Source organism: Thermobia domestica, chromosome 8 (genome assembly GCF_964235325.1).
Source record: "Thermobia domestica chromosome 8, izTheDome1.hap1.1, whole genome shotgun sequence".
NCBI classification, from domain to species: domain Eukaryota; kingdom Metazoa; phylum Arthropoda; class Insecta; order Zygentoma; family Lepismatidae; genus Thermobia; species Thermobia domestica.
This window is the reverse complement of record NC_137461.1, coordinates 106,817,015-106,843,868: the sequence shown is the minus strand read 5'-3', so window position 1 is coordinate 106,843,868 and position 26,854 is coordinate 106,817,015. Positions and strand designations below refer to the sequence as shown.

The 26,854-nt window shown below is 37.0% G+C and overlaps 1 protein-coding gene across 3 annotated transcripts in view; it reads left to right on the top strand.

Annotated features, from left to right (window-relative positions):
* The window catches only part of vib (phosphatidylinositol transfer protein vib), a 159,145-nt gene that overhangs the window by 42,107 nt on the left and 90,184 nt on the right, over positions 1–26,854 (top strand). For all 3 annotated transcript variants that reach the window (XM_081768847.1, XM_081768845.1, XM_081768846.1), the window contains exon 3: positions 8,030–8,193. In XM_081768847.1, coding sequence (XP_081624973.1) covers positions 8,030–8,193 — 164 coding nt within the window. The remainder of the gene's footprint in view (positions 1–8,029; positions 8,194–26,854) is intronic.

Genomic DNA, 26,854 nt, shown 5'->3' with positions numbered 1-26,854 from the left:
GCGAGACGTTCTAAATTTGCCGTGTAGATTTTCTCAGCGATTCAATGTAAAATTTCAAAATGGCGGCCATTTTCCAAAACAGTAGTGAACATAATATTGTTGCAAGTTGCGACAATGACAATCTTGAAATATAAATCAAATTTGAACACTTTTACCTCAAATACATTGAAATATTTCGAAAAAAAAAAAAAAAAAAAACCGAAAATATCCGGAAAAAAACCATGTGGGCCCGGGTGGGTTGGGCTTTCAAAAATACCCGGCTTTTTTAAAACCCTGCTATCTTGTGCTTTGCAACTTAGTTTTACTTATTTTGCGCTTTATTGTGGCTGTTTTCCTTCCATCGCAGGCATTCGTGCTATGAAAAGAAAGAAAAAGAAGAAAAAAAACTTCAGCATCTTGTCCAAAATCTTTTATGATTGCAAACGTTTGAGTATGATTTCTATTGTTATAATATTAACTGTTACTTCTATCCGAAAAATAAAGAATGCTTTCAACTTAAGCAAATTCTTGTTTATATAATTTATGACATGAGTTTGTAATGTATGAACTACTTGCGTCCTATGATCTAAATAATCACGTAAGATAAAAATGGAATAACTTTTAATTTTAGTATTGGTATCTTTAAAATGTAAAACAATTGGCTGTATAATTTCAATTTTATTTTTCCAATTAGTGATACTAATCTTGCAGTTTTATAAGTCACCATTTCAGCCCAGTCTGTTGTCAGACATTTCTTAAATTTTACGTTACTTTCTTCAGAATCCTTGAACATTTCAATGACGCTTTATTTGCGTGGGCACTTTTCACACACTTTCCATGCAATCATAAAACTGTTCTTGTACGTACTTATAATGATCATGCAGAGACAAGGTCTTTTACCTCCTGTTTTTCTTATGTTATCAATGTTCTTTTTATTTATTACTACTTTTAATTTACTACTCTTTGAATGTTATAAGCTTATTCTAAGGTGTAAGTCATTCAACATTAAAATGTCCCAAGAAAAAAAAAATGGTTCAACTTTATAAAATTTAGTTCAGAAAAATGGTTGAGAGTAGGGTAAACATGCGATTTGCGTGCAGTTTTTGAAAATTTACGACTTTGTTCACAGTCAAATATAAGTTAAATTTTTTAGCATAGCTTTTCCTGATGTAGATGTATATTCTATAATATATAGTCTTTCTTTTCCATGTCTCACCACAGATACACGTGAAACTTCACAAAAATTACAAAATTTCAAGTTTAAAAAATGTAGGAAGCACGTAATGTTCTTACTCTAGCTATAGTGAGTATAGTACTATGTGTAATTATAATAAAAATAAAGAACTATGGTGCTTCATCCCTTCATTATAAGCTTTAGCTGTTAACACGTGGAATTTGCTATATTTCAATACTAAGGGAATATTAATTCACCAATTAGGGTTTAATTAAGGCTTTTCATGCTAAGTGTCAAAATTAAAGAAGAGGAAGAGCTGAAGAAAATGGTGTTTGTTGTAATATTTTTAAATAATCCAGTCTTAGTATATACAAGTTTACGCGACGTCTGCAAAGTTAGTAATTGGTACGCCGTACTCAACAAAAATGGCCGCCATTTAAATAATATAAACCCTATTTGAGATCATGTAAACGAATGGACGACTTGAAACATCGCTCTGAGCTGCATCAAGAAATAGCACCTTTAGTCCATAGTTAACTCAGGGAGCCGCAGATGAACAGCTGTTTCGCTTGGCGACAGGGAGTCACCCACGGGTTCTAACCAGGGTCGAAAAAAATCATGATTTTTTTTAAAAATCATTTTTGATTTTTTGATTTTAATCGATTTTTTTTATTTAAATCAAATCTTTCTCCTTGTATAATACAAGTCGCGAACTGAAGAAAAAGCATTAGGAATTACTATTAAATGCTAATTATGCCATTAAGTGAAAGTATTAGGGTTGAATTTTGAATTATCCCCAATCATTAATCTATATTAATCCCAAACAATGTTTCTTAACCCTTTTAAATTATGGATCCTTTTAAAGGTAAATTATGGACTTTGTCAAGCAGCTACAGCATCATCCCTATTTATCCTAGGATCATGGTACACACATCACTCTCTTTAGAATAAAACAGCTTTTGAAACTGTAACATTCACATTTCCTTATGTCCCTGAAGCGGGAAATTTTGAGATTAATCGGCATTTTTTTTACTTTTTTTTAAAATTTGATTCCCCTCTGGATTCCTCTGTGTTAACGCACAGATCTCAATATCAACTGGGAAATACTAAGGGGTGTACTAAATATGTGTACAAAATTTCAAGCTTCTATCTTAAGTAGTAAGGGTGAGGAAACTATTTAACAATGAGCTAAGAACATTCCCACAATGCCCCAAACGACCCGGATGTAATATAAAAATTTCCATATTTATCCTAGGATCATGATTTGTACATTATTCTCTTCAGAATAAAACAAATTTTCAAACGGCACCCTTCAAATGTCTCCATCATGTATCGGCCGGGTAAATCACGAAAAAAGGAATTTTCTGTTAGATATATATATATATTTTTTTTAATTTTACCTCTGTGGACCCCTCCCCCTGTTTTAAGGCAGAGGTCTGAAACAAATCTGAAAAATACTGAGGGGTGCACTGACTAAATGTGCAAAATTTCAATCTTGTAGATGCAAAAGGAAGCCCGCGAAAAGCAATATTCCCCAAATACCCCAGATTCCCGTATAAAACAAGATCTCAGGTAACAGTTTCCTGATATCTCTATCCTAGGAGCATAGTACGTACATCATTTTCTTCAGAATAGAACAGCCTTACAAACGTACCATTCATATGTCTCCATCTGAGGCGAAAAAATCACGAAAACTATTTTTTTGTTAAAAATATCTTTTTTTTTAAACATATTTGCCTCTCTGGACCTCGCTGTTTCCATGCAGAAATCTAAAAACATCTGAAAATTATTAAGGGGTGCACTGCACGAGTGTGCAGAATTTCAGTCTTCTGAATGCAAAATGTAACCCGCCAATAATAATAATAATAATAATATAATAAATAATAATAATACGCATAACAAAAAATATCTTTTTAAATTTATGACATTACACACTATGCCTCCAGTCTTAAAGAAAACTAAGTAAAAAGCCTTATTGCACTTTTTTAATCGATATCCTATCACCTAAAAATAGGTGATATAATTTAAAAGGTTAAGCATTAAGGAAAAAGTACAGCAACGTTTATCAAAATGACACTTTTTTTTTCACAAAAGTTACTGATATTTGGCAGGGGCCTATTTTTAAAAACTCAGAACTAGCTTGCGGCATGAAATACATAAATTCCGCCTAAAGTTATAAAATTAACAAAAAAAGAAAAAAAATAGAGGGGATAGGACCCCTCTAAATACGCCCTATTATCTGGGAACAGACAGACACGAACAAAAAAGAAATTTCGTCTTGAAATGTCGATGGTGATTTCCTCGTTGGAATAGTTAACGATTTTAAAACCCAAACCCAGTGTTACGAAAAGAAGAAAGCAGGATTGCTCCGTTACCTGTTCAAAACGGGATTTTCCCTAATCATCCTCTGCATGACACTTGTTTTCATACTATACTGTACATTTGAGTCTCATTGTATTATGATTATTAACTTCCATAAGCGAAATAACAGAACAGAAACGGGATTTTACTTATTTTCTCTTTAAATTAATTTATTTCGGAATTCGATTTAAATCAACGATTTTTATTTTTTTAAAAATCAAGTAATTTGAATCTTTAAATCAGACTGATTTAAATCAATCCATTCTGGTCGGTCGGCCTAAGTGGGGTTTTCCATTTTTGTTTCATTATTTTCTTCAATTCCATCAGGCAAATGCTATGTGGTGTAGCCCTTGGCGTCTTTCAAGAAATCTTCCACGATAACGATGATTATTAGTTCCTTAATCCATTAATTATTATTTATATTTGTGAAATTATTTTTCTGTGCTTGAAATGAATTGAAACTTTAATTAAGTGATTTTACTCATTTTCAAAAATACATTTATATAGAGATTTAATATTACTTAAATTGGATTGTTAAATATGTAACTTATATGAAATAAAATATTTTTATGAAGTAAGGAGCATTTTAAAAAGATTGAAGGAAGAAATCGTTAAAATTTCAGTTCAATAATTTTCTGTTCTAAAACAAAAACGACGTAGGTGATGAACATCGTGAATTTTTTGACATTAAATGTTGTGAGGTTGTACCTAAAATGCTATTAAACTAGGTATCTATAATTCCGAATTTGGAGCGAAGCGATCGACCATTATTGATTATTCATAGAATATTTTAGTGCATCAAGTGTTTTCGTGAACGAACACTACATGCAAATAGTTGAATCAGCGAAAAGCATAATGGCTTTGAAAAACTGTGTTCGCAAAACAAAATGAAAAGGGCTTCACCCTATTTCTGATGCTGAAAATTCTGTTTTCAATTGTTTACAATGAGAATACGCACGAAAAATGCTTTCCCAAGGTTAAGTTTATAAGCATCCCTTTTTTCGATGATTATTCCTCAATGGTATGTCTGATCGGGACATGTGACCCCTTACGACACTCAGCGCGTGCTCTCGAATCACCATGTAATTTGGTAAACCCTTTGAAGACCGGGTGGCCAAAGTGCCCCCATCGGTGTGACCACTTCCCTAATCCTCTCCTGTGTGAACACTAAGATATCGGGATGATTTTTTTCTATGCCAAATATGGTTGGACCATAGTTTATCCTGATGGTAATTGTTTTTTTCGTGAGTGTTGAATTTACCGTTTCCTTTTTAAGTTTTTTGAGTATAACTTCCTTCGTTTTAGAGAGATCCTCTTGGGACTTGTCAAGTATATACCCCATATGGATACACAATTTTTAGACCAATTTGAACTCAGTGTTGCAAAGTAGGGAAATTAAATTTTTCTTATTTTTCGGTCAAAAATTTCTTAAGTTTTCGAAATTTATAAAACCGTACCTATACGTACGAACGCAAGCCAACTTACACCAGTCCAACATCGGTCCTTACTGAACAAAAGCAAGTACATACAGATCGTTACAAGTTGGTAATTAGGTTGCGCATGAAAAATTCGAATTTAAGTTCTGAACTTTTTTTAAAATTTTCTTCCGGTGAGGGGCACTCGGTCGAAAAATGTAAAACGCTTTTTCAGACCAGCCATCCTGAATGAGCTTTTCCTGGGATTTCCTCATCCACATCAGGCAAATGAGGGGGTGGTACCTAACTTATGTCCCAGGCCGCTTCCTTCCTTCTCCAATCCTTTCTTCTTTCCCTTTACCCGGATAGTGTGCTTACCGAAGGACGTCATCCCTCAAAACGTGACGGGCTAAATGGCCGTAGATGCTGAAAGTCCAGAACTCTAAATCCCCTTTTTCACTTTTCTGTTTAGCTACCATAATCTGTTTTATTTAATTACAAGCTTCCTTAGATATCAACACGATAATTTTAGGATATATATTAGTGGTGTACCAAAGTTTAAGATAGTTTGAGTCTGTCTAGTAGCATTGTTTCCAACCGTAGAAAAGTTTTAATTCCCTATTTTAGGGAAAAATCGGAAAAAATCCCTTTTCCCTCGTGTTGGCTACATCGGGACAAACTTACCAGTATCTGAAAGTCTCGTCTTTGCCCAACACAACATACCATAAAAAGTTTCAGTATGATAATTAGGAGAAGTACAGTTGAGGTTCACAGTAGATCTTATTCTCTAAGTGGAAAGATAAATGTGATTTTTTTGTTGGTAGAATGAGATTTTTTTGATGACATGCTTAGGTTATTAGATATAGTCATGATACTTTTAGGATATAATAGTGGTGTACCAAAGTTTAAGATAATTTGACCTTGTCTGGTAACAGTGTTTCGAGCCACAGAGAATTTTAATTCCTGATTTTAGGTGAAAAGTCGGAACATATCCCACTTTTCCCTCAATAATTTCCCTCTTGATGACCACATTGGAACACCCATACCAGTATCTGAAATCCTCGTGCTTGGCCAAGACATTGCACCATAGAAAGTTTCAATAGGACAATTAGGGAAGTAGCAGCACCTGCATAACTTTTGATTTTTGCTTCTGAGGCGGAAAAAGAGTAAAAATTTCGTGTGTACGATGAATTTTTTCTTTGTATGGCAGCCAACGACTTTCGGTTTTCAGTGTGCGTTGTCGACACACCCAAGAATTTTCTGAGCTAACTTGAACCCATGTGGCAACAGTGGTGCCAGTTCCAAAAAATCTTAATATTTGATTAGGGAATTTTTGTGAATTTTCACTCCTACATTTCCCTCCCGTTGGCAACACTGCAGTCAAATTTACGCCATAAAATTGCCACATCCTTCTTCTAAAAACAACGTGTTAACCGCATCAATGGAGTGAATGGGCTTCTAGCTATAATTCATTAACTGAAAAGGGTTCAGAACGTTTCAGTCATCTCGGAGGAGTATCCGGACAAACGAACGCCTAAGTCGGGTAAAGAAGAGCTTCACTCCAATGTGTTGAGGAAATATAGAAAGTCAGAAATAGTGGCAATGAGAACCAATGTACTTAATAACATCTTTCAAGTAGAAACCATCAGGCCGGCCATAACACCAGGAAGTTAGAAGATAAAGTAGATTATCTGTGTTCAAAAATTTATACCCGGAAATACGTTAACACGAGTTTCACCCTTCTCAATGAAGAACATTTATTCAGCTGGATAAGAGCTTTTCGGGTGATAATTACTTAAAGTACTGAAAGTAACCTCTGCCACTTCCTTCAACGCAAACCGCTACGCATGTAACTGACTTGCTCATATGGTTTCCAGCCTATTGGCTTTGATACCATTTAGTATAACGAAGTAGTCGTGTATGTGATAAGAACAGGGTGACCACCAGATGTACTGTTTTGGCAGTTCAGATACTATGTACTTTTTTTTTTATTTATTTAATCGTCAAAACCGTTACTTAATCTTTTTGTGTGTTGCATCAAAATGATTCGAATAAAAACATCCAAACTCAAAAGTTGTTAATTACTTAAGATTCCAATAAATGAATTATTTTAACAAACGGTGGGTTAACATTTCATTCTTGCAACCGCACTCAGGTGAGGAAGCAAACAATTTGAACTGTTTTCACTGATTTAACAGGCTCTGTAGTTACGAAGATATCAGTGAGCTCCCTCGTGGCTCAGTGTTTCTTGTTCATGCATTTAGTGCGGGAGATCCGGGTTCGATTCCTGGTGGGAGCTGAAGTGGGTTCGGATCCCACGTTAGCCTCGGTGCTTAAACGAACACTTAAAAACTCCATACCAAGCAATCAATGAAGATATAAGTTCACATTTCCGTGTTGGTTTATGCTAATATACTGTTTTCAAAAATATTTCTGGTTACCCTTCACAAGAAGAAAAACATTGCATTACTTCTCTCGCACACACACATCCACCCCTATATCTTGTATTTACGTTTGCGTTCGGATAAGAGAACTCTAGGGAAAGAATCTTACAAGTTTCAAGAAGGAACACGTTAATTTTGAGGATAATGATAAAGAACGCTGTGTAATTTAAAAGAACCCAATGAATTGGGGTGGCCTTCCTTTGGAAGAAAGTGACAGTTATGAGCAAGGTTTGCTGAGGCTCACAAATAACCGAGAGTTGATATATATCCCCGGAAAGACTACTCTTAAATTCTCATCTCGTATTGCCTGGATCTGAAGGTACAAGTTAAGCAAGAAATAACCATTATGGTGTATTGGAAAAAACTTGCTGTTCAAAGTAACATTTGAGATATAACTAGCTAGGGAGTTAGTGCTGAAAATGATCAAGTTTTCCAACTACTGGTGTATCCAAGTTGTTTTCCGTTAATTTAATTAAATATTTAGAGTTGAAACTAGAGACAATAATAATAGTACATTATCAGAAAGTCAACTCGAGACGAAATTTGTTTTACTTAGTACACACTACTCTGCTGTGATTAATATTTAGCATTTGTAACTAAAGTAACTAGCTTATGTTAGTAACTAAAGTAAATGCTGATATTTTTTCTCTTTCCAGTACCAAGTTGCTCAGCTTTTTTCGGTAGCAGAAGCAAGTAAAAATGAAACCGGGGGCGGAGAAGGCATAGAGGTGTTAAAAAATGAACCTTTTGACAATTATCCTCTTCTAGGAGGCAAATACTCTAAAGGTCAATATACATACAAAATATACCATCTTGCAAGGTAAGTTCCTTTGCAACGATACTACATGCTTGTAATAAATTTGTGATAGTATTATTGGTTCTCATAAGTGGTTAATCAAGATAACCCTAGTGTGGCATTTGCGTAACATATTCTTAATTAGTTTTCGTGTGCGGTCGCTCATTGGTAGAGCGTTCACCTCTGGTGCGTAGGGTCCCGGGTTCGATCCCAGCCCCAGCCAGGTGGACTTTGTGGTGGACAAACACCGTGTGCGTGGGTTTTCTCAGGGTTCTCCCGCTTTATTCATTCCACTATTTCATCATCACCGTCTCCTTTGCCCTAACCGGCGTAACGTGGGACGTTAAACTCAAAGATTTCATTTAGAATTCAGGGTTACGAGAGATGACAACTATTCTTAGATGCCTAACCAGATTCCAAAACCTACTTCTCGCTAGTTCTTACCTTTTTTGCAATATGTATTGAATCCGCAAGTTGTAATGTACTTCCATCATTTCCGATTTCGGTCGAAAGCTAAGGATGGTATCTAAAAGTATTCTTTGGGATGTTTAATTTATTGCAAAAAAAAAAAAAAAAAAAAAAAGTTTATCTCTGTTACTGTTTTTACTTTATAGTGATTAACGTTATAACCGGACGTGGTTGATTTCTGCCATTTTCAGTTTGAATAGAAGGTTAAGAGTGAATGTGAGAACTTTTCTTAGAAAACTAAATCGATTCTTTAAAAAAAAAAAACCCACTATCTTTTTTTTAAAAATAGTTTTTGAACTATGTAGATCAGTACTGAGACTGGAAATTGTAGTAAATTTATCACATCCGACTTTAGTACATTGTTAAAGGTGGAGATGAAAGGTCTTCTTGGGGCGCTGGATCCATTGCAAGAAACTGCCTCGCTATATGTTACTGTCTTTGCTCTATAGTAATCAATGTTAAACCGAAAATGGCTAATTTCTACCTCTACCCATGGGTAAATCATCATCATTAACGAACTTTTCGAAATAATTATTTTAGCTATCGATCCCAGGAGACTGAATTCAATAATTCACTTGCATTTAGTAGTTCGTGTGTGAAGCAAAAGTCGTTCGGGCGTACGAACTAATATTACAATATTGTAAATCCCACTTGGGTGATCCTGATAAATCGACGTGTGTTTGTCATATTTGGTTGTATTAGGTAGTAGTCCTGTGGAACAGAGAACGTTGAAGTATTGAAAGTCTAGGTTGTGTTATATGAATAGTTTTCGTTATGTTGAGAAAGTGGTATACCTTGATATTGAAAACAAGAAAACATCGAAAGCTACCCAAATACTCAAAACTATCGAAAAATCCCGACATTTCAAATACCGATCGATACATCGAAATATCACAAGTCCTACCCATGACCCTGTGCCCCAAAGGTATGCGTGCTTGCCAATAGGCTAGCGGGAAGAGCTGTGCCCAAACTCACGAAATCGGCGCTCACGAGTTCGGAACTCACGCTCACTCGACCTCAACCTCACGAAGTGAGCGTGAGGTTGAGTCAGTGTGAGGTCAGACTGGTGGTGTGAGCGTGAGATCAGACCGGTGGTGTGAGCGTGAGAGCAGACCGGTGGTGTGAGCGTGAGGTCAGACTGGTTATGTGAGCGTGAGGTCGAAATGAGTTTGTGAGCGTGAGGTTGAGTGAGGTTAGGTCTAAGTGGTCACCTCTGGTGGCTACTTTATTATTATTATTATTATTATTATTATTATTATTATTATTATTATTATTATTATTATTATTATTATTATTATTATTATTTGGATGTTATTGTTTATGCCCCAGAGACATAAATTATCACATCCTGTTAGTAATAAAGTAATTTTTCAAGATACGTACAGTAAGTTTCAACCCCACATTGTACATAAATCAAAAAGTACAGGTTAGCTCACATAAAAATGATCCAGCGTTATAATAATCGAATATTGGTCGAAATAATTGAGAAATGAAAATTAACGTTAAAGAGATGCTAAAAGTTGTCCTTGTCAACGTCGAGACACTTCTACGCACATCGCACGATATTTGCTTGACACTTCTTGTATCTCTTCACGGATGATGCTCTGAATGGTGTGTGTAATGTTTTGCTGCAGTTTAACCAGAGTATGGGATTTATTTGCATACACCTGCGCTTTAAATATCCCGAGGTAAAAATCACAGGAGGACTAATCCATGGAACGAAAGGGCCCTCATTACTGTGCGCTTATGTGTACGCAGCGTTATTTCGTTTGAAGTGTAGCATGTTGCTCATCTTGTTGGAAGTAGGAGTATAATCTTTCTTGTGGTATCAGGTCATCGTAAAACTGTTGCAGGAAGCCATGATAAACCACACAATTCACTATTGATTCAAAGAGCACTGAACACGCTACACTTGCATTTAAAACTGTGCAGCAAACACCAGTTTTGTGATCTTGGAGGAATGTTTCGTGCAAAATATGGTGATTCTCAGCAGGCCAGTGGAATGTAATTACGCATTTACGTGAGGCGATAAATGGAACCATGCTTCGTCGAATATACATACAGAAGTACAGCAGAAGGTCCAAACGATCGTTCACAATCTTTAGTAGTAACCAGTTGCAGTACGCAGACCGTCCTGAATACATGTTACTCGTTAAAGTTTCAGTGTCAGAGCCTTCAGCACACAATGATATATTCGGGACACACCGATCTACTAGAACAGTTTTCGGGTAGACTTTTACGAACTTCGTGATATCTGGTGCTGAATACCTCTTAGGACCTCCGGTGTTATAACAACATTCATTTTCATCTCATATTCGCCACAGACAATTTACGTCATTTTTGCACCAGGTTCTGAACACAGCGTTCTGCAGGTATTCCTGGGTACATGGCAGTGAAGGCATCTTGTGTGTACTTAATTGATGCTGTCCGTACATATTCTTCCAATATCAGAATTCGCTGCTGCGTGGAAAACGCGATAGTCTCGACACGATTAGTTTACCAGAACTTAACATACAGGGAATTCCAACTAAACTACTGCAATCACATCGGTGGACGCGGGGGTTTAGTAATAGAACAATCACCGCTGGCGCGTATAGTCCCTGGTCCTATCCCAGCTCACGCCAGATATGCTCTATGGTGAACAATCACCGCGGTGCATGGGTTTTTTCTCGGGGTTTCATTCCACTTTCGCCATTCCACCATTATCATACATCTCATCATCACCGTCTTCCTTAGCCTTCTTGCATAATTATGGGACAATAAAAATAAATGCACATCGAGCGGGACACTCCTCACAGTGGCAAGTTCGTTATCTGGCGAGGTAAAATTATTTTTTCTCCCAGTTTATTGAGTTTAGGGTATCAGACGGATTGCTTTGAATAATATACAAATAATAATGTATTAGAAGTAAATTCAGGCACACTGATCTCAGGATTTACTTCAAAAGAAATGAATCTCTCGAATTCAAGTTCATAAAACAAAGTTATAACTTAACCCATTAAGCACCAGTATATAATGGAACCAGATTTGTTATAAAACCACCGAAAGTTTTATGTAAATATGTGTACTTTATTGTGTGTCAAAACAGTTGTCTAAAAGTTTGACAGTTTTTAGGAGATATAGTAAATAAATGTCCTAGAGAAAGCGAATGCGAAAGTAAACCTCTAGAAAGCAAGATGTTCCGAATTTCACATTTATTATAATATTGGATAGTTCACATATAGAATAATTTCAAAACAAGGTTGGTTTGATACCACTATTGCTTCAGATTACAAATTTTGCATAAATTTAGACTTATAGCTAATAAACGTAAAAAAATTAATTTTTTTTAATAACCTTTTGTTTTCAGTAGTGTTGTCATACACAGATATGTACAGGGCCCGGCAAAATGACCTCCCATACTTGAAGGGGGTGCTGTTTTGAGTTGTGGAAGGGGCATCGATCGATAGCGGTATACGTGGCATTTTCAGTTGTCGCATTTGCTTGGCACGGTGAGCATCGTGCGTTTGTTGTGGTGGAGTATATTCGTAATGGTGTTTCTGTGATTATTACTTAGCGAGCATTTCGCATTCGGTTCGGACTTGGCCGGGATGATTCTGTTCTGAATAGAAAAACTTCAAGTTTGGGTATCAAACTTTAGAGCAACAAGTTCTGTACTGAGAAAAAAATCGCCTGGCCGATCTGTTTAAGCGCTAAACGCTGATTATTATTATTATTATTATCAGTACAGAACCTGTTGCTCTGAAGTTTGATACCCAAACTTAAATAGTTTTTCTATTCAGAACAGAATCATGTTGGCCAAGTCCGAACCGATTGCGAAATTTCCGCTGAGTAGTAACTACAGAACTATCATTACAAAAATACTCCTCCGCAACAAACGCACGATTCTCACCGCTACTGAAAATGGCACGTATACTGCGATCGATCTATATCCTCCCCGCCGCCATATCCCCACTACAACTCACACAGCAGCCTTTCCAAGTACCGGAGGTCTTTTTACCGGACACTCTTATCTGTGTAACTATAAATATGAAAGAAAAAAAATACATACAGAAAAACATTCACTGCCTCTATTTTAAGTGGTCTCTTTCATCACTGTCGTTAATACTATCATTGCTTGACCAGGGACGCCGTTTGAGGAGGGCAGAGGGGCAATTGCCCCCTCCTTCTGAGTTTGAGAAAAAAAAAAAAGAACATTTAATAATTTGTATTGCTTCCAACTTGGAGGCACCGATTGCTTCCAAGTTTAAGCTCATATAATTTGTTACTAAATTTTTAAATTACCCTATTATTTACTTTGTGCATGTGAGAAATGTGCTAAAATTTCATATTAGTAGCAAAGTTGGCTTAATCCCGCCTTCGTATTGTTAAAATGCAAGTAATGCTGAAAATATGAAGATTATTTAAATATTAAATCAAAACAATTTTCATTATACGATGCACAATATCTTGCAGGTATCCAGCTTAAGCTGGACCTTTTAATGCAGAATAACGAGGGTGTTACAGAAACGATGGCGAAACCGTTAATCAATATATCATTAACTTACCAAAACTTTTGTATAGGTTTTCGTTGAAATCGAAAGATCTAGTAAGGTAACTTGTTCTGTTTTAATGGTGTTAGACATTCAAGGGCCCCAGAAGAGGAGGATTAGCTATTGATGCAGCAAGGAGTTCGAAGGAGAGAAGTCCCCGCATCTACTAGTCATACTCTAATTGAAGACCAGAGGCGAACGGGGTGTGTACTTTCTTTTATTACACTTGTATCAGAATGCTTGGTATGGGTGTTACATGGCAAGTGCGAACATATGGATTTTTCTTTTCGGCTACTCTCACTTTATGGCCTGTGAGTCTCGATAATTCAATGCTCCATTCACAAAAGCTATCCATTGACTTTTGTCGTTAGTGAGCTGGATCAGCTTCTAATGTGTATTACTTTTTCTGCAAGGTCCATCTTAAAATTGTCCTTTCATTGCGCGTAGGTCTGGGTAGCGGTCTATTCCCAATTGAGTTTTCAGCCAAAATTTTGAAAACGTTCCTGCTTGTTTCCATTTTAGCTGCATGACCTGTCCACCTGAGACTCCGAGGAAATGTGGATGGAGGTTCACAAATTCTCTTTCTATGTTTTTTAAAGTTTATTTCAATATCTCAAGATTATGCACCGAGGCTAAAAGAGACGACGATGATAAGATGGATGATAGTAGAGGCATGATAAAGTAGTAGGAAACGGGAGAACCCCGAGAAAACTCATGCACAATAGCCCACTTGGCCGAAGCTGGGATAACCAGGGGCCCCACGCGCCAGAGGTGAGCGTTCTATCACTGAACGAACCAGTGCGGCCTCACAAGGTAACTCCATAGTGTCATGTGTACAATAGAACATACATGTTCAAATGATATTTTGAGTAGAAAAACTGTTTTAAATGTATGTACAAAATTTAATAAAACCCACTGGGCTGGACTATTACAAATAAGTGAGTTTTTCACAACTCGTCTCATTGCTGAGTACGACCGCATCTTGTATTCGCCTTACTACTGTAATCCTTCCCTACACCGAGATGTTCTCGGCGATGACTGTGTGTCACGGATAATCGTAGCGAAACGCGGGTTCGCACATTTGCCTCCAATACCCGAGTGTTCGTGCAGTTACATGGGGCCCTATAGTGGTTATAGTTGCTGTGGCGGTCGCCTCCTGTCTTTTTGGGCGACTCGAATGAACCTTCTGTTCAGGAGGCTCGTCAGTGCTGTGCAAGGGCTATAGGAGGGGCTACGTTTCCTGTAGTAATTATCTTCCTCACATTGTGTATACTACAGATAGACCATTGATTCTACCCAGCCTCAACGCTCCAAGTCTGTTTCAAATTAATTACCGTCCTGACTTGGTTGCCTGGTTGGAGTTCAGCGTGAAAGTGTAGGAGACGTAGATCAATGGTTTAAGAGACCTAGTCGCTGCGAAATTAAAATACCGCTAACTTTACAGTAATTATGTGATATCTTCAAATAGATAAAGATAATCGAAATGTGGAACAAGAGCGCGCTAGACAATATCATTTTGCATGAGGTGCCGTTATCACGAGCCACCTAGTAGCTTTCAGTTTGCAGCCATTTATAAACGCGAAAATAAATGCCGATTTTCTAAATGACTGGAAATCGAAAGCAGATAAGTGAGTCGTGATAATGGTATCTCATGCAAAATTATATTGTCTAGCGGGCTCTTGTTCCATTCGATTATCTTTTATCTATTTGAAGATATCACATAATTACTGTAAAATTAGCGGTATTTTAATTTCGCCGTGATGGGGCCTCTTGAGGTGAAATCCAAACCATATTGCGTTCAAAATTCGATGCTCTGCCAAGAATCGAACCTGGTATCCCGGGGACCAAATGGACCACAGTCTTTGCTTTTTAGACACGTGCTTCTCTGTATGTGGGAGTTTATATATATTAAGCTTATTTTTAAGCTGAACTTATTATTATTATTATTATTATTATTTTTTACTTTATTCGTCGTTCTCAACCATTGAAAGTATTTTTCTCAGTTTACACTTACTTATGCTTGTCTTTCCAGTGAAATATGCTTGTCTTTTCAAGAATTTTATGTGGAAGTCGGATAATAGGATATCAGAATGTGCATTTTTTGGGTAAAAGTTTACGACGTATGTGATGAATTATGTAACTAGCACATTTGAGCTGTGAGAACGTGAATGCTTTATTATTATTGTTATTATTTCTATTGTTAGGGTTCAGCATTGTGTTAATACGAGGGTGGGCTGATAAGTTCTCGGCCCGACCCAGAAGGACTTGAGCTGCAGACATGAAAGTGTGAGGCTATTCAACATAGTCCCCTCGAAGGTCAACACACTTGGCACTTCGATGCTGCAACTTCTCCAACCCCTCAAAAAAAAAAAAAAAAAAAAAAAAAAAAAAAAAAAAAAATCTCAAGGTCTGCAAAAAACTGTTCCGCAACTGTTATCACCTCTTCATCACTGTGAAATTTCTGTCCTTTCAGTGCTGTTTTGAGTTTTGGAAACAAATAATCAGAAGGGGCAAGATTGGCAAGTAAGGTGGGTGGTCAATGCATTGAAACCCTAGGTCCCTCAGAAAATCCATTGTTCTTCCAGGCTTTTGGACGGGAGCATTGTCCTGCAAGAACAAGACACCTCGTGTCAACTTTCCCCGGCGCTTTTCTTTAATAGCGTCCTTTACCTTAGCCAACAGACTGCAGTAATACTCTGCAGTTATGGTTTGGCCCTTTTGGAAGGTAGTTTGAGAGCAAAACATTATCCTTATCCCAGAATATTGAGGCAAGCACCTAAGCACCTTCCTGCGGACTTTTGTGCTTTGAATTTTTTGGGCCTTGGAGATCCTGAGTGGCGCCACTCGCATGACTGCTGTTTGGTTTCCGGATCAAAGTAATGCAACGACGTTTCATCCTGGATAACAAGCCGATTCAAAAAATCGTTCTTGGAGTTCGCAAAATGCCGTAAAATCACCTGCGATGATTTCACACGTTCGCGTTTCTGATCCGCGTTCAAACATTTCGGAATCCATTTCGCAGAAAGTTTGCGCATGTCCAACTGATCATGGATTATTGACCCAACACGTTCTTTGGATATGTGCACTTTGTCAGCTATCCAGGGCCGGCGCTAGCAATTTTGCCGCCTTGGGCGGTGCTTTCACATGCCGCCCCTTTAATCCGCAAACCTTATTTTGACAGATAACGTTCAAGTGTCATTTAAAAACATGTATAAAATGGAAAAGTAAACAAACAAAAAAAAAAAAAAAAAGAACTACCTTTCTGGAATGTTCACGTAATATTTAAACGACTCTATACTGACACAATATTCAGTATGCTCGATTTCGCTGTATATCTGTAATATAGAGCAGCGCATACAGAAAATAAAATTTTAAAAATATACTTTAATCATGACTAAGAATTTTAATTTTTAGGCTTATTTTATATCAAAAGGCGTTTTCAACAGAGTATGGAGCAAGAAGATAATACAGTAAATCAGATATTATGGTAAATGTAAGTGATTAGCTTAAGCCTTATAATGTACTAAAACACAATAGACATACATAAATTTAACATACCTTAATTGAAAGAAACTTTTCTTGCTTTGATATGAGCAAATTCCTTTATCACATCACGTAGTCCAATGTTTTAGCCAATTTGTGTTCTATTGATATCGTCGCTAGACCACTCAAGCGTGTTTCAGGCATAGAAGAGTGTAGATAGTTTCTAATAAACTTAAGTTTCCAAAAACTTCTTTCTCCACTTGCCACTGTTACAGGCAAGATTAACAAAATTCTACGTGCAATACTAACATTGGGAGCAAAGTCATGTTCCTAATTTTTTTTTTTTTTTTTTTTTTTTTTTTTGTTGAACTTTCACAGGCTTAATTATAGTGGATAACACTTTCAGTTTGTCTTTCAAATCACTGGGGTTAATATCTTTCAATTCTTCGTGTGTTAAAATGATGGTAAGTTTAGTACACTTTTCAGACAAAAAAATCAGGTGGTAGGCTATATCTTTACGATTACTTATATCGCAAAGAAAATTGAAATACTCGCTGTGATGTTTAAGTTGCTCAAATCTTTCTCTTAAAAGCTAACACAATCACTTCTAGAACTTTGTAATAAAAATCGATCTTGTATCTTGTTTGTGGATGTTTTCAGTAGCTTCATCCTCTGCCTCGTACTGAAACTGTCTCTTCTTTCGACTTCGAGCTTGCACTGTATTACGTATCAGTGGATCACCCGTATCTAATGCTGATGCCAAGTCCATCGTATCAACTAAGTAAGATTTAAACTTTGCATAATTTCTGCTCCTCTCAAAGTACCCAGATATATTTTCAAGAAATCCTACTGCATCCAACACATGAGAATCAATGCTTTAAAGTCATATCAGACAACGAGTGAGTAAAGGAAAGAAAAGTAACTCAGCTGGTTTGCTATACACAGAGCATCGTGGACGACCATTCTATCGGTTCTATTGTCATTACTTATTTGAAGTAAGGCATCATAAACTTCCTATATTTGATAACTGAGTCAGAGCATCAATTCGGCTCTCCCACCTTGTGGTGGATTATGATTTTAAAGTGAGACTACTAATATGTTCCTCTAGTATGGCCTAACGTTGAACTGACGCAGAAAAAAAAGTCATAAACTTTTTTTTCGCTATACAAAAAATGAGACATTTCTCAAGAAATAATACGCTGTACGATTTACTATATTCGGAATGAACAATTTGTAAATTGGTCAAAAACTCGCTATTAGAACCTAAATGTCTCTAGATGCTACCAGGGGCGGATCCAGGGGGAAACTTTCCCCCAGAAAAGGAAACTTTTTTATTTTATATATAAATAAAATATATAGTTTATTTTTTGACGCTCTTAAAAGTAGCTCTAAGTAGCAGTATTACAACCCACCGCCCCCCCCCCAGAAGTCCGTCCTGGATCCGCCCCTGGATGCTACAGGCTAGAACGGCCTGTCTCAAGTGGGAGTGTACCTTTTGCATACTTGGAGCGGAGCGTTAGAACATTATTGAATATAAAAAAAATATAAAAAGACACCGTGATAATCTTATGCACTCTAGCTCAAAATCCTATCTACACTGCTGCAAGGGAAATATTGAACGAGATACCTGTGGCTAGTAGTTTGATAATTGAAAACGAGGAGGAATGCTCTGAATTTCCTGAGAGAGTATTTTCTTGAATGTGAGTAAAGTAAGTTCAATTACATTCTCAGGTTAACACAATCTTATTTTTCCATGTGAGCCTATTACGAAGCATTATATTTTGATAGTATTCTTTTCTTTTTCAAATTTTGCCGCCCATTAGACTTGCCGCTCTGGGCGGTGGCACGGCTCGACCCTCTCTCGCGCCGGCCCTGCAGCTATCTCCTGAAGCGAAATCCGTCTGTTGTTCAAAATCTGGTCCACTTTTTTCGGAGTTGACACTGACAGTGGCCTGCCACACCTGTCACCATCTTCTGTTGAAAATTCACCACGCTTGAAGTCCGCACACCATTTCTTCACAGTGGAGTATGAAGGGCACTGTCCACCCAATGTGTCTAGCATGCAACCATGGATTTTTTTGGGCGACTTCTGTTGCAGGAAGAATAACTTCATTACACCTCGGAACTCCTCTTTGGTGAATTTGACATCTGGCTGCGCCATGGTTCATTCAATTACCTGTAAAATAAAAACCGCTCGTGGTAGAATCGTGAAATTTGGTACTTAAACATATAAAAGATCAACATTTCACATGACATCAATTACACCAGGGTAGTACATTCGGAAGGGGGTCGGGCCTAGAACTTATCAGCCGATCCTCGTACTTGTTGGATTAGTCATTGAAATAAGAAGACAACGACAAGCGATATTGCCGTGTGTACAGTAGATATGACTTACTACTTCACCATCATAGATGTTTATCTTACCGAGTAAACTGTTACGTGTGCAAATATGATGTCGGTAACTCCCCGCTTGTGTAAGGAAACCATGATAGATGGCTGACTAATATGTAGGAAACGTGTTTATGAGAGGCCAAAGGTGCGAGGGAAATTTGAATATTAAAGGCAACTTGCCAGATAACTTTAAATATTCGTAAATACAGGTTGACAGTTAATGAACTATATGAAATAAAACGAAAATTTTTAACAAACTACGTAGTACACAAACTGTATTGCACATGTAAACGGCACTACAGACTTTCGGATTTAGGTTATGACATTTTCGATGTGTCTGCCATCTCTGGCGATGATGTGGCGTAGACGAACAGCAAAAGTCTGCATGACTCCAAGTGTCGGAACATCGATGACCTCCTGAATGGCGGTTTTCAGCTCGGCAATGGGTTTTGGGATTATTGCTGTACATCTTGGCCTTAACATAGCCCCACAGAAATGAGTCACATGGGTTCAGATGCGGGGAATATGGCGGTCAAGCGAGTCCCCTTCCAGTGGCCTTTGGGTATCCCAGAACCAGAGTGCGATCCCAAAAATACTCCTTCAGGACGTCAAACATACTCATGGTCCGATGGTGTCGAAATCAGAGTCACTTTGAATAATGGGTATGAAATCATTTTCCAAAACCGTCACGTATCATACAGTAGTCACCGTGCCATCAAGGAATGTCGCACCGAATATTCCATAGCTGGACAGTGCACACTACATCGTCACCCGTTCAGGGTGGAGAGACTTTTCCATTGTGATTCTCAGTCCCCCAAATGCGCCAATTTTGCATTTTCGCTTGCAAATGGCCGACATTATCACGTTGCGTACGCATGCGAATTCCCATCATGCGCTGTAGTCGGCCACGCAGTTGGGACGTCATCACGCGAACCGTTCAGATATTATAGCGGTTTTATTTCATATAGTTCATTGTTTGTCACCCTGTAATATTCCAATCAAAGATGATTCCCATGCTTTAATCCATATTAGTGTTCTTTTGCTTGGGCTAGTTTGAATAATATAAAATCCTAACAGGATTGACATTCGCCATTTTTCTCCAGTTCAAGTGATTGTGTTTTTTAGCTTTCTTATAATTCAAAACATCGATAAAAGAATTTTCACACTTTCAGAATCTGTGCGGAGTTGCTTAATTCTGTTTACCATACTTGACTGATTTTCCACTCAGAACATTGTAACGTCTGGATATTCATAATTTCTTATTGTGTACATCTGTACAGTTATTGTCTATTGTTATTCTATTTAACATTATTTTCAATAGTTTTTTTCACATCGTACATTATCGCTATTTAAGCTTTGTGTATAGTTCTCATTCATGTTGTAATACTAAGCTTATGGGATTTAGCACCGACAGATAGATTATTCGCATAATTACGGAAACTCAGATTGTCTGTGACCAGTAAAACGACAATCTCCCAGCCATAAATAAATACTGAAGCCGCGTTAATCACTGTCAGCCTCGAATTATGGCGTGTTGTGTGAAGTTGCCTACAGCATTTGGCTATCGTGTTAAAAACTCAAGTTTCAAGAGTTCATTATTCTTTGTATCATAGTCTTTTAGCTTGGTAGTTTTCGAAAAATTGACCAGTAACTTTTGCATGTGGTGTAATTTATTAGCTACGTGAGACCTGTTTTCTCAGCATCATGATAACTGACTTGACTTGATGGCTCAAGAGTACACTACAGCATACACGCACGATATAAACTGCTTGTAGACATTTTGTAAGTCGCCAGAAAAGTTAGATATTCACCTATGTAATTACTTAATGGTATAATAGATTGCATATTAATAATTGAATTCTTTTTAAGTTTAACGTAGCATTGTTATGCACCGAGGACGTTAATAATGAATGAAGAAACGTCTTTTGCGCGAGCGGTCTCGGGTTCGATCCCGGTGATGTGTCGAGTTACAAAAGGTGCTCATATTGAACACATGTGATCTGAAAAATAAGTGTGTAATGAAACTGGACTTTCTGAGTTTCTTTTTCATTTGATATCACTCATATATGTGCGTGATAGTAAAGTTTGTAATCTGGAAGATCATTCTAATGCAATAGTACTGTTAAATATCAAAACTAAATTCTCACTGGGATTTGATCGCTCGGCTATCCGGTAGTTCCTTAGTTGTGTATGTTAAAACATGGAACAGGGTTTAGAGTTGTTCCGAAGGTATCAAAAGAGTAATAATAATAATAATAATAATAATAATATAAACTGGAAAGATACATCTGGGCCGACGTGGCTTGGGCTGGTTTTGATCAGTGTTATCGCCGTAAAAGAGACTGATAATAAGTGCAAATGAATTATTAGAATATATTTTATTTGTTTTGAGCTTATGTCCGTTTTCAGCACCGAAATTATGTAGAGCGTGGAACTATGGCTTAATGTAGGGTCCAACCGGAAATCGAACTCGTATCTTCCGCCTTAGACTGTCGTCACCATATAGATGGTGAAATTGGAAATTGTGAGGAAAAAGGGAGAACTCCAAGAATGCAGAGCGAGAGAGAGAGAGAAAAAGAAAGAAAGAAAAAGTTCTCTTGATGATATTCCTTCTCAACAGTTTTTTGTAACACTAAGCAACCGCGCCCAATAAAAGATACGGACAATCTTAGGTAGCATTATTCAGAATCGTTCAATGGTACTGCGGAAAGCAAGTTCCGAGAATGAACTTGAGATTTTTGATTATGAAGTGAGAATGATTCTGTTCCTTTTATTTGAGGCATGCAACGCAATGCGTTCTTCAAAAAAACGATGGTGGCCGGCTCCCAATTGGGATGCTGTTAATTATATCTGAATTGAAAGTTCTGTTCCGTGTCGATGTGTGGAGGAAACCCAGTCTTCGTTTGTGATGATGTAATAATCATGCGCGTCGGTCGTTCATTCTCCTGACTTTCTTGACCCAGATAAGCCTACTCATCTTGATACAATGAAAGAATGGAAAAAATTTACTCCGGCGTTCTTTGAGTTCTTAGATTCTGACGTAAATCTCATATGCTGTTTCAATTTCTGACATCGTTATTCGCAATCGCTTCACATTGTGTAAATAAATAAACTTCTTGTGCACTTGCTCGTATATATATTTTTTTAGGTATGCTGGCAGTTGTTGAAAGCACTTTTTTTCTCACTTGTTTACCAAATTGTGAAGACCATATGGTGTAATAACTATATTGAAATTAGTGTTGATCATCCGTCATTTGTGCTAGTTTTTGTCACAAAGTACTAGATACGATCCGTACGGTTAATTTCTAATTCTTCTTACCATTGGTCCATTGGAATCGTGCTTGTGTTGTACACCATTTGTGGGGTTTTCTTATCTTACTTGTCTTCCGAAGTGATATCACTCATCATTCACCTAGGGTCCGCGGAGCGTTCACCTCTGGTGCATGAGGTCCTTGGTTCGATCCCAGCTCGCGCCAAGTGAACTTTGTGGTGGACAAACACAATCTACGTGGGTTTCCTCTGGATTCTTCCGTTTCCTCCCACTTTCTTCATTCCACCATTTCATTTATTTCTCATAATCAGTCTCTTTAGCCTAGGCAGCATAATCGTGGGACGTAAAACTCAGATTTCGTTTCATTTTTCATTTTCATCATTCGCGTAATCTCTCATCGATTCCCTTATAGGGACCACTAGACAACTTAAGATGAGATAATTAATGTGACAGTTCACTTTTTCCGATGTTACGCAACAGTGTGTAGTACTGGCACTTTTCTTAGCTTCAGGTTACGATTTCTGTAGTCATTTTTTTAAATGTCTATTTATCAATTGATTTTTCAATTTAAACCAGTTAAAGACTGGAACAAGGAAAACTTACATATGGTCAAAAAAATCTTACTTCATTATTTATTTTTTAATGTTAAGTATATCTTAGGAGCCAAATGTCTGCACATATTATTTTACATACTTTTTATATAGCAGGTCAGGGCGTACAACCATGCCAAGTTTCATCCAGATAGGATGAATGTGGTTAGAACGAAAATATAATATGATCAATAGGTGGCAGCTTCTGGTATTCCTCCACTTACTTAGATTTTCACGCTTGCCATTGCAACCAATCAGAACGAGTAGAATATCATTCATGGTGAATACCGGTATCTTGTTCTCTAGAAAAATAGCCCTGTTATTATTATTATTATTATTATTATTATTATTATTATTATTATTATTATTATTATTATTATTATTATTATTATTATTATTGATAATAATAGTAATTTAATTATTCACTTCAACGTACCGATTCTACATGAATTGGTACTAAGAAATCTATACCTACTATTTTGATCCACGCCCCTTAAATAGAAATATTGTACCAAGTCTTGATTTCTGGAGAGCAATTATTGTTGCAGTAGGCCTATATTTGCTTTTGAATCAAATATGCAGAAATCAGTATTTGATTCTTTAAAAAAAAAAAAAAAAAAAAAAAAAAAAAGTTTAAAGGGCGATTTTTGCTTTATTACATAGAAGCATTGTTTCTTAACTATGTTTTTGTAAAGCGATATAAAAATACCAGTAAAATTATTTAATCTAAGGAAATCACCAGGAAAATATATTTGTCTTGAAATATTGTCAGCAAAGTTAAATTTGGTGTCGGAGAGCGGTAGGAAAGCATGCCAAGGGTGTAATTACGCCGCTGTGGACAGAGCTGCTATAAAGTACGTAACTAATGCTAATGGGAAAAGTAGTTAAATAGGAATTGAATTGGGAATGTCATATGCAACAGACAAGAGGAAGAGCTAAAATCTCGTTCATAATTGAACTTGGCCTAACACTCTTGAACTAACACTATAGCCAAGTTGCTTGATTACGAAGTTCTACTTCTGGTGTGAACTCATGTAGTTCGGATCCCATGTTAAGCTGTAGGATCGCGTCTCATATTGGCTAGGTATTGGGAAGAGGCTTAAACACAATCAACCAGACTTTTCTTTCAATACATTTCTCTTATTTATTACCAGCTTAGGTGAACATTTATTGAAAAAATGTGCTAGATTTACGTTTAGATAGTACAATAGTTGATACTATTTTCTGGTTACTTGCGATGAATATGATTAAATGTCTGTTATTCAATATTAATAAAATTATGAGACAGTAATTGTGTGTTCCCCAAATTAAATACCTCCCAAAATATTGTTGGATTTTGACCGTACAAAGAGAAAGTCGATAACACGATGTAAAATGCACTTTAAAAATCAGAAGTAATTTCCATTACCAGCAGTAATATGTCTCCAGTACTTGGGTAGACCATGAATTCCACAGTAGTAGAACTCAGTCGAACGTAAACCAAAAAAGTCAAAATTTGCGTGGGTTATGTTACCAGGAATTTAGAACCGTCATCCCACAGATGTTTGTATAACGAATCGGACAAATAATAATCCGCCAGTACAATGTCTTGTGGGATTGTTGTTCCTTCACGTTATCCTTAAGAATACTACGACTGCAGTTCTCATACTAGATTCATTTTTTCCAATTTTTCGTGCATTTGCTTCAATCGTTAAGAGCCCAGTTGTTTTCACATGTCGGCACTTTGTCCACAAACATTTTCTTCTCCCTAAGGAAACAACAAAGGCATTTGCTTTCTGAATTTATGTGGCAGATATCATTCAATCACCTTTATACTATTTTTCAAGCTGGTGGAGTTTATGGCGAATAGTTTCTGCATTGCAATTGAATGCTTCTCACATTCCTTCAGATGTTTAGTCATTATCGGCCTTATTAACTGCCTTGACCCGTTTAAGATCTTGGGTTTTGGGGGTATTTTTTAGACTTTCAAACAGCTACTGCATCGTCACAATTTATCCTAGGATAATGGTTAATACCCCTTTTTCTCTTAAGAATAAAGCAGGCTTTCAAATGTTACCACTCACATGCCCATACCATATACCAGAAGAGGGAAAAATTGAGGGGAAAGGGGAAATTTTTTGTCACACTTTCGGCCCCTCTGGAACGGCCCTGTGTGAATCTAGAGATCTGAAAAATTGATAAATACTACTCGGTAGACTAAATGTGTGTACCAAATTTCAAGCTTCTATCTTGAATAGTAAGGGCGGGAATATATTTATCAATAATCCCCACAATGCCCAAAATTACTGCAAAAGACCCTGATCTCAGGGGGAAAAAAATCCTGAGACATCCATATTCATCCTAGAATCATGGTTCGTCCACCAGTCTCTTCAGAATAGAACTGTCTTTCAAACCATTCACATGTGTCTATCGTGTATCTGAGGCGGGAAAATCGCGAATAAACGGATTTTTTTGGGTTAAAATATCCCTTTTTAAACTTTCTGCCCCCTCTGGACCCCCCTGTTTTAATGCAGAGATTTGAAAAATCTGATAAATACTACTCGGTAGACTGAATGTGCAAAATTTCAATCTTCTAGGTGCAAAAGTAAGCCCGCCCCCCCAAAAAAATACCCACAATGCCCCAAATTCTCGTATAAAGAAGGATCTTGGGTAAAAATTTCCTGAGACATCCCTAGTTACCCTAGAATCAGAGGTCGCCGACCATTCTCTTAAGAATAGAACTGCCTTTCAGACGGTACCATTCACATGCCTCTATCATGTATCTGAGGCGTAAAAATGGCGAAAAAGGGATTTTTGGTAACAAAATATCCATTTTTAAACACTTTTCCCCCTCTGGACCCCCCTGTGCTAACGCAGAGATCTTTAAAAAAAAAAACTGATAAATACTACACGGTGGACTGAATATTTGTGGAAAATTTCAATCTTCTAAGTGCGAAAGTTATGAAGTCATCACCTATATTTCAAAGCAGGAAGGCGTGAAGCCGTACTTAACGAATTCTACAATGCCTCTAGACTTGGGGGGGAAAAAAAACGGACGAAAAAGCTCAAATAGGGGAGTTATAACGTTAAGTACCATAAAACACCCGTATGGTACAAATTATTCACAAGATCTTAAAAGGGTTAAGTACCTCGCCTTACCTGTAACTTGTTAGACATGCGTGATGTCCCGGAGTAATTCAGTCTATTAAGTTTATTAAAGCACCATAATAGTGTCCATTGATTCACTGCATTGAAACCAAATAACATTTACCAATCTGGCCAATGTTTGACTTAGGGATGCGCTTTTACAAAGACAAATCTTACTGAGAAGCGCGTTGATCAATGAAAGGTTAAGGTAGGGCACCGTTTCTCAAACTACTTTGAAATTGAGACCAGTTTTATTAGAATGTTCTGTGGACCACCCTACTTTTATCCCTTCGAAAAATAGTATTTATTAAAATTCATCTAATTTCATATTTGTACTAATAGCAAAAATTCATTTTTGTGCAATTGTCAGTTATCAAGAATATTTTATAATATCTATATAGACTTTCAGAAGTTGCATAATATTTACCTTCTTAAATTGGATAATTATACATGTTAGACTATAGTATATAATACGCAGGTCACTTGAATTTTATTTTTTCCCGGATTTTTAGAGTATTATTCAGTTCTCAGGCCACAGTCAGCGGACCACAGTTTTAGTAGGATAATGGACTAAATTGTTGGCAGTGTACGAATAGTCCATGGACTGACTTACAGTACCTGGAAAACCATCGACAGCGCTATCGTTGTTATTTAACCCTCGCAACCGTCTTTTGTGAATTGAGTTAACGTGCTAGCTCCTTCACGTCTTCACGTGGTTTACTGAGAATGGGAGCAATAAACTGTTAGGTCATAAAGCATTCAGTTGGAAATGACTGTTGCAAGCGATACAGGCCTGTATAACACAGGGCGTCTATCGGTCACAA